At 37.4% G+C, this 16,864-nt stretch overlaps 1 protein-coding gene across 2 annotated transcripts in view; it reads right to left on the reverse strand.

Moving 5' to 3' along the window:
• The window catches only part of ATP5C1 (ATP synthase, H+ transporting, mitochondrial F1 complex, gamma polypeptide 1), a 13,887-nt gene extending 1,005 nt beyond the window's left edge, over window positions 1–12,882 (reverse strand). The window contains exons 1-8 of one of the 2 annotated variants that reach the window (XM_006891854.1): window positions 12,861–12,882; window positions 8,468–8,503; window positions 7,932–8,063; window positions 4,305–4,509; window positions 3,579–3,722; window positions 3,382–3,446; window positions 2,034–2,189; window positions 1,564–1,676 (exon numbers count right to left, since the gene is read on the reverse strand). In XM_006891854.1, the coding sequence (XP_006891916.1) occupies window positions 1,576–1,676; window positions 2,034–2,189; window positions 3,382–3,446; window positions 3,579–3,722; window positions 4,305–4,509; window positions 7,932–8,063; window positions 8,468–8,486 (822 nt within the window). In that variant the 5' untranslated portion in view covers window positions 8,487–8,503; window positions 12,861–12,882 and the 3' untranslated portion in view covers window positions 1,564–1,575. Of the gene's footprint in view, window positions 1–1,563; window positions 1,677–2,033; window positions 2,190–3,381; window positions 3,447–3,578; window positions 3,723–4,304; window positions 4,510–7,931; window positions 8,064–8,467; window positions 8,504–12,860 lie in introns of those variants that run through there. The other variant, XM_006891853.1, reaches the window with a different exon arrangement.
• Window positions 12,883–16,864: the final 3,982 nt, after the last annotated feature.

Below are 16,864 nucleotides of genomic sequence, written 5' to 3' on the forward strand. Positions count from 1 at the left end.
ATATTTATAAATAAAGTATGTGTATATTTACTACTATACTATAATGCTATAAATATCTCTCCTGACTTTTTAAAAATTGTACTTCATTTTAGTCAGGCTCTCCCTATTCCTAATCAAGAACAAAGGTTCTCAATCTTGCTAAAGTTGTGTCCTCAGTGTTCATTCTTTTTTAAGAAGACAACAAACAACAAAACCTGTGGGATTCTCTACATCTCAGGCAGCTCTCTTAAATTAAACCTCAGGAATCCTTCAAAATGTAGTCTCTTTCTTAAGCTTCTCATCAAAGAAATCAGCTTAACAAACATAAAACAAAAAAAGATAATGACAGATGACAAAACTGAGTTAAAGAGAAAGCATCTTAACAAAAATGGTAGTGGTAAGAGATTAGAGTGGGAGAGACCAGAAAATACAGCATCATATATATTACACTACGCAGGTTTTGCAGAATGATTATATAATAAAGGATGGTTTCTATTATTTTCTTTATAATGTCTAAGTGTTAGCAGTTTTTTCCTCTGCTGGGTCAGAGAGTAAATATATCAGACCTTGTAGGCCACAGAGTTTAACTTACAGCAACACTTCAAAAAAGATGTAAGGTCTTTTGAGTGCAGATACCAACAGATCATCAATGTTTACAACATGGCCTAACACTTAAAAGCCACAGGAAAAATTCTGGAGAGAAATTTTAAAGGGATGCTTAAACTAGAACAAAGATTCAAGAGATATTCAGAAGCTAAGACTTGGTGACCAGTTACTTGGAGGTATACATGAGTAAGATTGGAAGCAGGAGTGGCATCCACTTCCATGCCTCCAGAAACTCTATGAATTTTGATAAATGTCGATAGTTGTAGAGGGGTTTCAGGCCTTTTGTACATAGGATCGCTAGGAGTTGTGCTCGACTTGAAGGCAATCAGCACCACCACCACCACCACCACATGAGTAAGAACACATCTTTAATCATAATTACCTGTATGCTTTTCTTAACCAAAATACAAACGTCTTAATAAATAGAAAATAAAATCCTTAATCTTTCTGATGCTACTAGCTTATTATTGTACATGCACATATTGGGCATTCAATTTAATTGAGGTTTTTTTAAAAAAGAAAATATCCATTATCTTAATTCTGATTTTATAAACGTTAAATTTTCAAGACAGCCTTCTACAGGAAAGGGGTATACTATCTTTTGGTACTGGTACCACTTTAAAATTCCTGGAACCTAACAATTAGTCACTTATGTGAAAATAAAACTAAAATATTTTCAGGAAGCTTCATTTACTGGGCTTAATGTTTTAAACACAAATGGCATTAAAAACATTTGATTACCTACAACCTTGTTCCTAAAAGTTTAGAAAAGTGAAATCTAAGATTATATGTATTTCTAAGCTTGAATGTTTCAGTTAAAACAATCAGAATTAGTCAGACCTCATTTTTACAAAGGTTTTATACCCTAAGAGTAAGGATTCATGAGTTATTTTATGTTTGACAAAACAAAAGAAAATTTTTAAGCATCCAAAGATTAAACAAACAGAATGGAGAAATGAGAATGACTCTCTGAAGTGTATCTACAACTACTTACAGAGCTGCAGCACCAGAGATGATTTCAATCAACTCCTTTGTGATGACAGCTTGGCGGGTACGGTTGAATGTCAAAGTTAGTTTGTCGATCATCTCAGCTATAAACAAAAGCAGACCAAACTAAAAAAAGGTAAAACTAGAAAAATATAATGTACTCATTTACAGAGTACTCATTAAGCATGTTAATTTGAAATCTGAGAGAGGAAGTTAAACTAAGGTATCTGAGGACAAGTTGGTATAATACCTCCCTAAAAGGCAGTAAATACTCTTACTTCAAAATTTTCAAATGAGAAAACTCAGGGAAAGACTAACTGGTTAGAAAATCTGTTGAGCCAATGAGAATTCAAGACTAGGTCCTGGTCTGCTTAAAGAATGAATGGCACTGTTTTTTGATGCTAGGATCTTCACACTGTTTCAACAACAGAGCTCTGAGAAAAGCTTTCCTGTGGACTCACAGGCATTCTTGCTGGCATTGTCCATAGCTGTCATCCTGGCACTTTGTTCACTAGTGGTGGACTCCTTCAGAGAGTAGTAGATGATGTTTGCCAGAGTGTATTCTTGGTAATTTTGTAGCACATCAGCATCAATATCATCATAGATACTCATGCTTTCTGTTAAAACAAATGACAAATTTCTTTGAAGCTAAATGGAACAAAGACTGATTTAATAAAAAGTATACTAATAATATCTTTTACAAACACAATTTCTGAGTACAAGTCAATGTAAGATAGAGCAAAAGAATCTGTTCTAACAGTTGTTTAAGTATTTGCTATTCTAGTTTTTAACAAAATGAAAAAGCCAATATATAAAAGTATTACATTTCTTAAGTATGAAGTTATCTGGGTAAAACCCAGTAGAGTAGCAGGGATGAAGCCAACAGGCACTTAATAGATGGTGTGTTGTTTATTGAATTAAAGAAATTAATGAGAATCTCTGAAGAAGAGTAGTGAGCACTTCCTGGTGCCACCGGATGCTTGGGATTGAATTACTGTCAGGACTATGAAAAGCCACACTCTGGAAGCAGCAATTGCCGATCTTTGAAACCTTGCTTTAGTTAATGTAAATATGATCTCATTTTGAAAGTCTTCATCAAAATCATCTTTACTTACTACAAATGTAGCTTTTAAATCACTGAAAATCTTTGGGTCTTTTCTTGCACTAAACAAAAAATAACCACCACAGTCATCAAGTCACGTCCAACTTATAGCAACCCTAGAGGACAGAGTTGAACTCTCTTACCAGGTTTTCAAGGCTGTAATCTTTACAGACTGCCTCCTTAGTCATCTGAGGAATGGTCAATGGGCCTGACAACCCACTATGTCAGAGGGACTGGGCTTCCAGTTTATCTTTACAGTGTAGCCTCACTCTCTCAGAGTGGTTGGTGGGCTTGAACTGGCATCCAGGACAGCAGTACAACTCCCTTCCAACTATGCTATACACAGCCCTTCTTGTGTTAAAGTAAAGCTAAATAAAAACAGTACACACATGTTCTGACTGACCTATAACTTCTTTAAGACATAGGGACAGAGTCTGCTTGTAAACCAGGATATGTGAAATATGGTACCGAGAAGGTAAAATAGTCATAGAAATAAGAAATCTGTTCTAGAATATTATTTTTGAGTTTTTCAGTCCACAATGATCACTTTATTCAGAAACCACTAATAGCTAATGCTACAACAGCTCAGATCACTTTTTATGCTGAAATAGGACTTTTTTTTTTTAAAAAAAGTATTTTTGTTAATGTACAAACCTCTTCTCATTACACAGAAGAAAAAAAAATACTAGTCACATAAAAACACTTACCAGCACTTGCAATTGTATTAAGGGAAAATATGGGCTTTTCATCAGTCTTATAGGAGATGACAGACCTAGAAACAAGGAATGCAGATGAAATGTTCATAATAAGCTTTAAACTGTTAAGTGGCTATTAACATATTTTAAAAGAAACAACTAAGCTCATGAACGTAAAAAATGTTTTGATTTTTTTCAGTTTATCTTGCCTGAATCGATTAAAGATGATAGATCCTTCATCAAATTCATAGCCAGAATTCAGCAATTCAAGAGCAATAACTGATGCATCTCCAAAAGTAGGAGGCTTCCTTCCCACTTCTTTAAATGTTACCAGAAATTGGTCCGAATGAGTCCTACAGGAAAATCAAGAGATCAGAAAACAGTTTAACAAAATAATTTCACATAAAGAACTCAAGAACTCAGGGAATCGGATTACATTAGCATCTTGGGTCAAACCTACAAGTGAGGAGCTTTCCTGAATTAAGCTGTCCCACACATTCATGTGCATGCTCTTCAGCATTTGTAAAGGACTTAACGCATTTATTTTTTTTGGTCCCTATTTTTCTCTTGTCATTTATATAATTATGATTTATCTCTAGTACTTCCAGGCTCAGATATCCCCTAAAAGTTCTTATCTGGATTAATGCCAACAGCTTTTGAAATTACCTTTACATTCAACTTATGGATAAAAGAAGAGGTGGTGAAAAAGTGGAAAAGAAGGAAAATCTATATTCAAATATACTCTGGGAAAAGAAAAAAAAGAGAAACTGTATGTTGTTGTTGCTGACTGCCATCAAGTAGAGCAAGACTCATAGCGACCCTATGAACAAAAGATCTGAAGCCTTTCTTAAAGAAAAATACACTATGAAACTCCTATTTATTCATTCATTCATGCTTGTACCCTTCAGAGCAAAACAAAATATATATTTAATTACCTATGCAAGATGCCCCTGATTTTATCTCCAATCCCAACAATCATAACTTCTTTTCCAGCTGCTGTAAGCTCGGCCACCTCACTTTTTATCTGTTTTGCAATCGAGGAATGAATAGCACCACAGAGCCCTCGATCTGAGGATACACCAATAATGAGGTGTCTCTTCTTGTTTTCAGGAACCTTAATATCAGCTTTCTCATAGAGCGCTTAAAAATAAAAAACCAGAAAAACACTTCAATAAGCAATAAACACTAAATACAGAAATAATCTATAATTTTAGGTAGCTTCTTATTCATCAAAACCATCTGTGTACTTAAAGCCCATTTACTATTAAGCCAAAAAACCATGAAGGTCTAAATTTTTTTAAAGGCCAACTTATTTTAATTACTGATTAAATGGAATGCCTAACTAGAGGCTTTGAGTTATCTAGAATATGACACTGGTCTAGAGAATGTAAATGAGTGACACAAAAACCCATAGTATCTTTAGGGAAGGAGTGTTCTAAGAGGGGGAAGAAAAAGTAAGTATTGCAATGTGAGCAAGGGGAGGAATGATAAATGAGATTACTGAGGCAGTCAGGTACAGGCTCACAGATCAGCTTGTAGCCTATTTTTGTTGAGTAGATCCTACTCATCTAATAAACGCACTGCCAAGTTGATTCTGACTCAGCTGACCCTCTGGTGGATTTCAGAGGCTATACATCACACCTGAGGAGTGCTCATCTCTCTTCCACTGAGCCACTGGGGAACTGGACGTTAAGAGGCACTGCCTTTTGGTTAGCAGTGCAACCTGCTATGAGTATAGCGCCAGAGTTCCCTTGATTCTACTCAAAGGACCCTCCAAGTCAAAGGAGAACTGCCTCATGGAACAGCTGATAGGTCTACTAATTCTTCAGTTGTTGAGAATTTAGCCCCTGTGCTACCAGGGCTCCGTAAGCTTGCAGGCAATTGTATTCTCATTATAAAGAAAAGCCAGAAGAATTTTTAGGGGACAGAGGACAAGCATGATCTGCTTCAAGAGAAAGGTTGGACTGCAGGGTGGAGAAAGATTAAGGGAGCCAAGAGCTGAAGAAATAATACCAATTAGGAAGCTAAATGCTACTAAATGGAGATTACTGGGCTGAGTGGTAGGTAAATGGAATTTCACTGTAGGCTTTTCTTTACTTTTTGGCAGCATTTTCTAAAATATATGGTTAAAAAGTATTTTATCAAAAAACAAAAGCTAACTCAAAACTACTGTCACTAAGGCAGTTCAAATTTGTTACAACCCTGTAGGACCAAGTAGAGCTACATACAGGGTTTTCAAGACAAAATTTTTACAGAGGCAGATTTCCTCCTGTTTTCTCTGTGGAAAGCTTGTGGGTTAATACTGCTCAGCTTCTCATTAGTTTTGAATTCTTTAATCACAGCACTGCCAGGGCTACATCTAAAATGTGTTTCCAAGACCAGATCTCCCTAAAAAATATTTGTTGTTGTTATGTGCCATAGAATTGAAACCCATTTATAGCTGATCCCTCTGCAGGCTTTCGGAAGGTATAAATAACACACAGGGCACATCCTTCTCCTCAAAAGCAGCTGGTGGATTTGAATGACTTGCCTTTGCATTGGCAGTGTAGCTCCTTACCACTAGGCCACCAGAGCTAAAAAAGTATTGGTTTTTGTTAGGTGCTGTCAAGTATGTCTCACAGTGACCCTACAAACAACAGATCTGAACCCTGTCTTATCCTGTGCCATCACATCATTTCTGACATACTCCTCCTACCCATTGCAAAAGTCATTGTATCAATTCATCTCACTGTGTTAACTTCATTTGAACTTTCTCTAAGACATACATGTTTGTTTTTTTGGCAGTCCATAGAATACTCAGTATTCCTCTCCAACATCATAACTCAAAGGCTTTGATGATTCTTCTGTCATCCTTATTCACTGTCAAGCTCTGAGATACATAGGAAATGACTGAAAAGACCATTGCCCAATCAGGTACACCTTTGCCTTTAAATAACATCATTGCTCCTCAGTATTTTGGAGAGGTCCCTGACAGCAGGCTTCCTAAATAGGTGGCTTTAAATCAATAGAGACAAAATGATTATAGAAAAGCCAGGAGGGGCAGTAATCCCAATTAAAATGGGAATCTTTCAGTTCTCTAGTTTATCTAAAGGTGCCCTGGTGGCATAGTGCCTAAAATATTAAGGTGCTAATCGAAAGGCCAGTAGTTCAAATTCACAAGTTATTTTGTGGGAGAAAATAGGCAGTCTCTTCCCATAAAGATTTCTAGTTTCAGGAGTCCAGTGGAGGGCTGCTATGGATTAGAATCAACTGGCTGGGCGTGGGTTTTCAATTTATCTTCACAGTACTGTTACGTGTTGTGAGTCACATGTGACTCCTAGGGACCCTATGAACAACAGCTCTAAAGCCTGCGCTATCCTGAGACAGCCTCACTGACACCAACACACCTATCTCTGTTATCCCAGTTACTGTGTCAATCCATCTCATCCAGGGTTTTCCTCTCCTGCACTATCCCTCCACCCTTCTGAGCAGGATCTTTATAGTATAGCCTCATTCTGTGTCCCAAAGAGTGGCTGGTGGATTTCAACTGGCAGAGAGGCACAGCCTCTGGGGTGGCAGCACAACTCCCTACCAACTCTGCCATCAGAGTTCTTCAATATAGCACCTTACTATGTGATTTCTCCAATACAGCGCTTCAGTATAGCCTTACTATTTAATTTCTCTCCAAGATCAAATTAATAGATAAGTACTATATAAAGTTAGCTTGGCAGCAGTTTGGGAAGTTCTGACCTGTGTCCTTTTAGGTTTAGAATCTGCTATGCCAGCCTAGAGAAGCCAATGTGCCTTATGTCCCTGGTACCTAGATGCTAGGTATTAAATGTATTTTCAAAAATAGTTCTGCATCTATTTTCCACCAGAATGAAAACAAAAAAAAAGGCTTATGGGTTCAACTGCTAAACCAAAAGGTTGGTGGTTTGAGTCTACTCAGAGGAGGTCTGGAATTCTACTTCTAAAAAACCAGGCACTGAAAACGCAATGGACCACAGGCCTACTCTGACACACATGGAGTCACTATGAGTGAGAATCAAATACTGTCATAAGCTATTCCCCAGGCCCCCACCCCCAACATACAGTCAACATCCACTGTTGGGACAATCTTTTTAGAATGGATAAGCATCAATTTGTTGTTTAAGGGACACTCTTTAAGAGGCTAAAATATAACCTCCCACCGCACCTTTAATTCACAAAATAGTACCATATTACCGAGTAACAGGATGAAATCAAGCACCTGAACCTGATATATTATATTTCTGTGCTCTTTTGACAGTATCGTTAAAAACCTATGAAAGATTTTGGAATATTTTAAAAGCAAATTCCGTCATTTACAATGGTTAATACATACACAGGTACTGAGGCTAAGCCATGGAAGTTTACGCAGAAACTTTTTTTTCTATTTCTCTGTGTGAACTTGGGCAAGTTACCTTATTCCTTTCTCATCTATAAAGAAGAGGCTGCATCAGTTCTTACTTCATGTACATGTACTCAAGAAAGGCCTGGCATTATGAAATTAAGTTTTCTGTTAAACAGTTCTTTTTACATTATGAATTCTACATTTTTCTTACCGAGAGATCCGACTCCATATACTCGAGCTGGTTTCAGCTCCCTCTCTGCTCGGGCATATTTTGCTGCTGCTACCATTTTCATAGACTTGGTAATTTTCTGAATGTTTTTGATTGACTTCAGTCGCCTGGTAACTGAAAAATAGAAGTGCCTAGTTATGGTAAAAGAATTAAGAGAATCATTGCATTTGTGAATGTATTATTTTTCCCAGAATGCAAGATAACTAGCCCTTTGACCATTGCTATCTAGAAAATGAATGATGCTAATAAACAAATTAGTATTAAGAAAAGATTAGTTTAACTGCTATTGAAGACAAACAAAATGATGATGTAACAGAACATTCAATAGTACAATAAAATCAGACCAAAATTTTTCTCATGTTTTACTTCACTTGTGCTTAAGTCTTGCAGTCATTTTGCCAGCTTTGATTAAGTGTATAGCAGGCTAAAGCTATTTATCTTTAAATACATTATTATTTCTTTTGTCCCATCTTTTAATTCCACACTGAAAAAAAAGAACCCCAAAACAAAGTACTTACTATCTTTCAAAGTTGCCATATTTCGAACTTGGGTCCTGAGAATAAAGATTTTAAGAATATTTTAGTATTTTTGAAAAATAGCTCCATTACATAAGAAAACATATTTTTCCAAATTAATATATCTAACAAATATTCCACAGGGAAAAAAAAATCTATCAAATATAGCATTCTCCAGGGCTACATCTAAAATGTGTTTCCAAGACCAGATCTCCCTAAAAAATATTTGTTGTTGTTATGTGCCATCGAGTACTTAAAATTGATTATATATGCTAGCATGATGACATGTATGAAAGAATACTGTGTTTGAAACAAAATTTAATTTTTCCAAATCACAGTCAACATTAATTCAGCAGCTACTATCTTTCCTGGCCAAGAGGAGTGGGGGATTGGGATGAAAGACGGACTGTTGTGTCAGAAATGATGGTGTTTATTCAGCATTTCAACATTTGGGACACCGCTGACTCTGAACTTCTTGTAACTAGTCTGTCACTAATCTTAGCAGAACAAATTCACTTTTCTTTCTATGGTATGTTCACACAGGTTTATTTTTCTTCTTTGTGTAACAGATTTTCAACAAACTTTAAAAAGGAAGTGTACAATTAAAAGTAAATACAGTAACGACAAATAGGGATCAAGAAAGACATACTATGCTAACAATAATCAAAAGAAAGCTGATGGAGCTACATTAGTTTTCAACAAAGCAGACTGCAACAAGGGAAAGTATCAGGTATAAAACAGGACCCTAATGATAAAGGATCATGTGCATAACAATCATCAACATACATAGTGTAAAAATGCAGAAAGAAAAAACTGATGGAAGTACATGGAGAAAAATACAAATCACTATTTGTTGGGTTTTTTTTTTCTTTTCTTGTTGTGTACTGTCAAATCAGATCTGACTGGCACAGGAGGAGACTGACCCTCCTTCTCCAGCAGAGCATCTGGTGGATTAGAAACAAATCACTATTATAATTAATTTTAATATACCGTGGGTTGCCAAAAGAACAAATATGTTTCTTGAAAACATGCAGCCAGAGTGATCCTGAGAAGCAAAGAACTGTGAGACTTTGTCTCACATACTTTGAGCATACTGCCAGGAGATGGGCCAGCAAAAGAGGAAAACTCTCAGTGAGATGCACTAACACAGTGAGTACAAAAAGAGGCTTAAGCACAGTGGTGACTGTGTAATAATGGTGTAGGATCAGGCAAGATTTTCATCTATTGTACATACAAGAGCCAATGGTAAACGAAGGATGAAATTCAAGCTGCACTGAAAGCACAGGCAAACAGTGGGGTCCCATGATTGATGTGATAGCAACTGACATATTTCAACTAACAGACACAGCCTTGGATGTGCTTACCAGCTTATGCTAGGAAATTTAGAGGGCAGCTACTTGGCCAACTGACTGGATTCATGTCCATTCCCAAGAAAGATGATCCAACAGAATGTGGAAATTATCAAACAGTATCATTAATATTACATGCATGCAAAATACTGCTGAAGATCATCCAAAACAGTACATTAACTTCTGGAAGTTCAAGTTGATTTAGAAGAGGCCATGGCACCAAGGATATAACTGCTGATTTCAGATGGTTCCTGGCTGAAAGCAAAGATTATCAGAAGAGTGTCTGTAAGTGCTTTATTGATTATGCAAAGGCATCTGACTATGTGGACCATAACAAACTATGTCTAGTACAGAGAAAAATGGAAATTCCAAAACACTTAATTGTGCTCATGCAAAACCTATACCAAGAAGTTATTTGAAAAGGGCAAGGGAACTTCATGGTTTAAAATCAGGAAAGCTGTGTATCAGGGATTTATCCTTTCTCCATAATCATTCAAGAAACTGAACTCTATGAAGAAGAATGTGGCATCAGGACTGAAAGAAGACTCATCAATACCTACTTTAAGCAGAGGACACAACCTTGTTTCCTGAAAGTGAGGAGGATTTGAATCAACTGCTGCAGAATATCAAGGACTTCAATACAGATTGCATCTCAACATCAAGAAGACAAAATCCTCCTGATATGTATCATGATAAATGGAGAAAAGATTAAAACTGTCAAGTCCATCATCATGGACCACTCCAAATTACTGAGGCGCAAATGATATCAGTTTGAAGAGTAAGGTGTGTCTGATTCAGGCCATGGTCTTTTCAATCACTTGCCATGCATGTGAGCACTGGACAATGAGCAAGACAGAGAGAAGAAGAACCGATTGATGCCTTTGAGATTTGGTTTTGGATTAAGTATCGGATATCCCATAAACTGCCAAAAGTATAAACAGGTATGTCTTGGAGAAAATGCAGCCAGAATGCTCTTTGTAGGCAAAGACAGCAGAGCTTTGCCTCGCATACTTTGGGCATGCTGCTTGGAGAGGCTATTTCTTGGAAGGGGACATGATTCTTGGTCAGCGAAAGCAAAGAAGACCCTCAATGAAATAGACTGACACAGTGACTGCAGCATTGGTCAAAAATGTGTCAAGAGATTATGAGGGTGGCAAAGGATAGGACAGGGCTCAAATCTGTTATTCACAGGGTCACTATCAATCATACTTGATTCAACAGAACCTAGCATTACTAAACCCACAAGAGTTGCTACAAGTCAGAGTCATCTCCTCACACAGCAACTATCAATGGAGCTCCAGTGGCACAGTGCACTGCACACTGCAAAGACAGACTGGTGGTTTAAATCCTTTTAAGATGTATTTAGAAACTCAAGGGTAGGACACCATGTACTGGAATCAACTTGATGGCAGTGAGGCTGTCCCTTTCTCCCCAGTAATGGCTGACGAGTCCTGGTGGTGGTGGTGAGCACCATTTTGGGATAGCATTCAAAAAGTCAGAGGTTCAAATCCATCAGATACTTGCTTAGTGGGAGACAGGCAGCCTACTGTGATGATTTACACCTCTAAAGCCAGTGGAGAAAGTGTTAAGTGGAGATTTGCCATGACTCTGAATCCACCCCAAGGTGGAGTCCTGTTGGCATAGTTAGGTATGTGCTGGGCTGCTGTCAGGGGTTCTAGCCCACCAGCCAACCTGGGGGAAAGATGACAAAATCTGCTTCTACTCACATTTATAGCCTTGGAGACCTATGGAAAGTTGCCATCACCTCTGCCAGATGTGGGGTTTGGGAATAGTAATTGTTGGGAGTCAGCAGTAAAAAAGTCAACATTTAGTTAAATTACATAGCATCATCAATCAAATAACTGATCGTTGTTGATTAAGTGCCAAGGAATTGGTTCTGACTGATATAGCAAGTCTACTGTTGCAGATGTGGTGCCAATTCATCTTGTTCAGGGTATTTCCTTTCCCATCTCCACCCCTCAAGGGGATAGTCTTCTCCAGGGATTTGCCTTTCCTGCTAACAGGTCCAAAGTATGTAAGAAAAAGTCTCACTATTGGTTGCTAAGGAGAAAGCTGGTTGTACTTCTTCCAAGAGCTCTGGTGGTACAGTGAAATGTGTTGGACTAACTGAAAGGTCTGCAGTTAAATTCACCAGCTGTTCTATGGGAGAAAGATGGGCAGTCGGCTTTTATGAAGAGATAAATCCCTGAGAAGCCTGATTGAGACTCATTATGTACTGGAATCAATGGATGGCAGTGGATTCAATTAACATTCTCAGAATACCCCCAAGACAGCAGCGTACACATTCTTCTCAAGTCCCTTTACAATAATCCCCAAAAGAGAACACAGTCTGGGCCATAAAACACTGCTTAACAAAAGTACAGAAAATGATACAAAATATGCTTGCAGACAACGGAACTAACGGAAAAATCAACTAAGAGAAAGCAGATGGAAAACCCAAAATATTTGGAAACTTAAAAAAAGCCCACACACTTCCAAATAATACAACTCAAAGAAGTCTCAAGAGAAATTAAAAGAAAAAAAATTCATTAAATAAAAAGCAAAAACCAAATTATTTAAATCTTAAGAATGAAGCAGTAGCAGAAGTGGAGAACTTATAGCATTAAAAGCAGATTTTAGAAGAGGGTGCAAGAAAAGGGGATAAGCCTAAAGTAAGCAGAAGCAATAATAAAAACAGAACCCAGTAAAATTAAAAACAGAAAGCTAATGAGAATAATCAGTGAAACCGAAAGCAAATTCTTCAAAAAACCTGACTAGCTTCTACCCAGATCCCCCCCCCAAAAATTTTACACGTATTAGGAATGAAAAATGGACCATGAACATGGCTACTGATCCCATAAACATTAGATAGATGATAATGGAATCTCATGAATATCTCTGCTCCCAAACTTAGATAAAATTCCTTGAAAAATAAAAACTATCAAAACTCATCACAGCATTAAGTTAATCTGAACAGGCCTTGTCTTGTTTAGTGCTGCTGTAGTGTTTGTAAGAACCACAAATTCAATTTCTTTAATAGAAAAGAAATTTAATTTGAACAGTCCAAGAGGTCAGAAGTCCTAATTCTGAGTAGGAGCTCTAAGCGGGTGCTTTATTTTCCTGTTGGCTCTGGGAGGAGGAGGGTCCTGGACTCTTCAAGTTCCCTAGAGATCTCCAAGTGGTATTTCTCTCTTGTATCTCAGCTGTAAGTCAAGAGACTTCAGCAAATCACATCCTATACTAATCTTGCCTCACAAAAAGAATACATTTTCTTCAATCTGTAACAGATCTTTATCTAAAGAAATTAAGTCAATAATAACTTTCCAAAAAGGAACACATCAAGTCCTGATAATTACATTGGTGAATTCTAGAAAACATTTAAGAAATTATACCCATCTTCAGTATCTTCCTAATTATCTGAGCCCATGATTACAGCAATACCAAAACCAGATAAATTAGTAAGAACTGAAAATTATAGACCAATACTGCAAAAAACCTAAACAAATTGCAAGATTATATACCAAAATCAAGTGAAATTTTTTTTTTTGCGTGTGTGTGTGTACCGTCAAATCAGATCTGACTGGTACAGGAGGAGATTGTCCCTCCTTTTCCCGTGAAATTTTATTTTGAAGGTTTGAAAGGTTCAATATTCAAGAGGCACTTGTCATTAGGTGCCATTGAGCCAATTTTCAACTCAACTTCATGAGCCAGAGTAGAACTGCTAATAGAATTTTCTAAGCTGCAGGTTATTTTTATGGGAAAAGACTGCCAAGTCTTTCTCCCATGGAGCTCCTGGTTGGGTTCTAACCATCTTCCATTCAGTTAGCAGTCAAGATTTTAACTCACTCAAAGTTGTTGAGCCAATTCCAAGGCATTAGACCCTCCTGATTGAGAGTTCTTTTTGACACTGGAATTCCTCAGAGTCAAAATAATCCAGGGTGGGGCGGGGTTGGGTGGGGATCATATGATCACATCAATAAATGCAGATAAAAGTTTTCTGACAAAAAAAAATTAAATCTAAAAACATCCATGGAGAGACTGGAATTCTCATGCACTGCTGATGTGATTGTAAAACTGTACAGCCACTTCGAAAGGCAGTGTGGTATGTCTTCAAAATGCTGAACACAGAAATCCCCTATGATCAAGCTACTGCACTGCTAGGAATATATCCCAAGGAAAACAGAACTGAGACACGAACAGAGAAAGGCACACCTATGTTCACAGCAGGGTAATTCACAATAGCAAAAGTACAGAGTTTTGGAGAAGAGTGCTCCTTAGAGGCAAAGATGACAAAGCTTCATCTCATACACTTTGGGCATGTTGTCAGGAGAGGTCATTCCTTGGAAGACATCATGCTTAGAGGGGAGGAAGGTCAGTGGGGAGGAAATGATCACAGTGTCTAGAGCAATGGGCTCAAGTATGACAGAAATGATGAGGATGGCACAGGATAGGACAGGGTTCAAGTTTCTTGTTTTTAGGGTGGCTGTGAGTCATACCCAACTCAATGGAAACTAACAGCAACATGTACAAAAACTCCAAAGAAATGCCATGAAAATTGACAAATCTACTTCAGTGAATAGAGCAAGATTGTAAGATATGGTGTTCATGTAGAAAAGTCAATCATGTTTTCATGTCTCAGCAATGAATTGGAACTTGAGATGCAAATATTTGACACAAGAAATAAAAAAGGTATCAAAATAAACCAAGACAGTCCTATACATTGAAAAAAAACAACCCTTAATAATGTGAAAAAGCAAATTCTTCCCAACTTGATCCATGTATTCAACACAAACAAAGTCTTAGCAAGTTACTGTGGGGATGTCAACAAACTAGTTCTAAAGTTTATGTGGTAATACACAAGACAATCTGTTAGGCACTATGCTACCAGCACAACTTTATTTTTTAGGTACAATCTGATTGTCAGTAACCACAATGAGCTCTAGTGGCATAGTCACTTGCACAGCTAACCCAAAGGCTGCATCTGGCAGCCTGGCCTAATCTCCTTGTGTGATTTACAGCAGGGAAACTAAATGAAGGCTCAGTTTTGAGATGACTCCATAGCAAGTGAGTGAGTGATACAATCTTCTTGCAAGTGAGAAGACAAAGTTTAAATACAGTTCTAATTAGTTCTTGATATTATCTGAGTCTTAAAATATATCAATGGATTATTCAAATTTTAGTCATTGGTATCCTATTACTAAATAATAACATTTAAGAGACTGTTATTTACTAAGAAGACAGAAAAGAATTTTGTGAAATTTGAGGACAGTAAAATCAGGGACTCTTTTTTCTGAAATTTTATCTATTTTATTAAATGCTACTTTCCAGCAACTGCTTTACTGCAAACTTTAAAAAAATGTATTTTGCTCATAACCTAATGCAAACATTAAAATAATCTCACCATGATTTTAATTAAGACTAATTCTTAGTTAATGATAGCTAACTACAGTCAGTATTAGTTATGATAACTAATAACTGTGCGCTTGGAAAGGTGGAGGGATGACAAAGGAGAGGAAGAACCATCAACCAGACAGACTGACACAGTGACTACAGCATTAAGTTTGAATGTGTCAGAGATTGAGTGTTAGTACAGGGTAAGACAGGGTTCGTATGTGTTGCTCATTAGATCTGCTATGGGTCTTACTCAACTAGACAGTACCTAACTATAACAAGAATTGTGTTCAGTAATCAAATAAAATTAAGGAAATTCTTTTTCAGGGTTCTATAAAGGAAAAGTTTCTCCCCTTCCCAACTCAATTCTGTAGATTGTAAAACACTAAGAGAGTTAAATTTCTGAGTAAGGTCAATGAGCACAGAAAGAGCAAGAGACAGAAAAGATGTTAAGTATCAAGAGTGATGGAATTATGTGATAAAAAACGAGACAAGGTTATGTTTAACATAGTGGAACATGAAGGTTCTGATTCAAAAGAAAATGCCGTGAAAAGAGACTATGGTCAAGACTATCATTTTTATTTGCTGATTGAGAGTGTAGTTGTTTTTATTTAGTTGCCTGAAATGTCTATAAACGTGTTCTACAGAGGGTTCAGATCAAGGCCCCAAACCGTTGCAAAACTGTTCTCGCAAGCACTGTAGGAATGCACAAGGCTACTCCAGACCTAAGCATGCTGGAGGCTTGCAAATAAGGTTCCAATTTAGGGTCCTAACAGTTGTCTTTCATTAGCACTCTCATTTACAACAGTCCTTTATCAAAAGAACTTAAAATTATTTTACATGTGTTTATTTTCTCTCAAGGGACTTACAGAAATTTATGTAAACAATTTTGTCCTAGTTGCTGAAACTCCATCTTTTAAAGATCACTTTGAGTACTACTGAAAGTTCTAAAAATACTGTGACAGAGAACATGAATGCACTGCATTATGGGAGGAGGAAGGCTGATGTTTGATGAGCACCATCATGTGCCAGAAACTGTGCTCTCAAGTACCATGAAATTGCAGCGAGGCAACGGCTATCTGTTTGGCACATGTTGGGCCTCATTTACATAGAGCAGGCACTCAAGAAAATGCACTCACTGAGTGATTAGTAAATAGCACAACCTAGACAGTTAAGAACGACATTACCTGGATGTAATTGTCAAGATAAAGGTTTCAATTTTAAGGGGGGGAAAAATGACTCCCAAGGTAAGTCCACCTACACAAAAATTTTATGTAGCTCTTTCACGTTAAGATTTAATTACCTCATCCCTTTGAAAATATTACATATTGTTACTGATTCTGTGCTTAGTGAAAAATGCATTGTTTTCAATGAGTGCTTTATAGTCTCCTATGCATAATCAAGACAAAGAAATCTATTTTAGTACAGTAGTTCCTTAGAAATCATCCCTGTTGTTGTTATGTGCCGTCGAGTCATTTGCGACTCATAGCGACCCTATGCACAACAGCCCTAAACCCTGCTCTATCCTGCGCCAACCCCACTGCCTCTGACACACCCATCCTGATTACCCCAGTCAAGGAGTCAATCCATCTCATAGAGGGTCTTCCCCTCCTGTGCTGTCCCTCCACCCTCCCAAGCATGATGTCCCTCTCCAAGGACC

Source organism: Elephantulus edwardii, unplaced genomic scaffold (genome assembly GCF_000299155.1).
Source record: "Elephantulus edwardii isolate Elephantulus edwardi_28Jun2011 unplaced genomic scaffold, EleEdw1.0 scaffold00105, whole genome shotgun sequence".
Classification (NCBI taxonomy): Eukaryota; Metazoa; Chordata; class Mammalia; order Macroscelidea; family Macroscelididae; genus Elephantulus; species Elephantulus edwardii.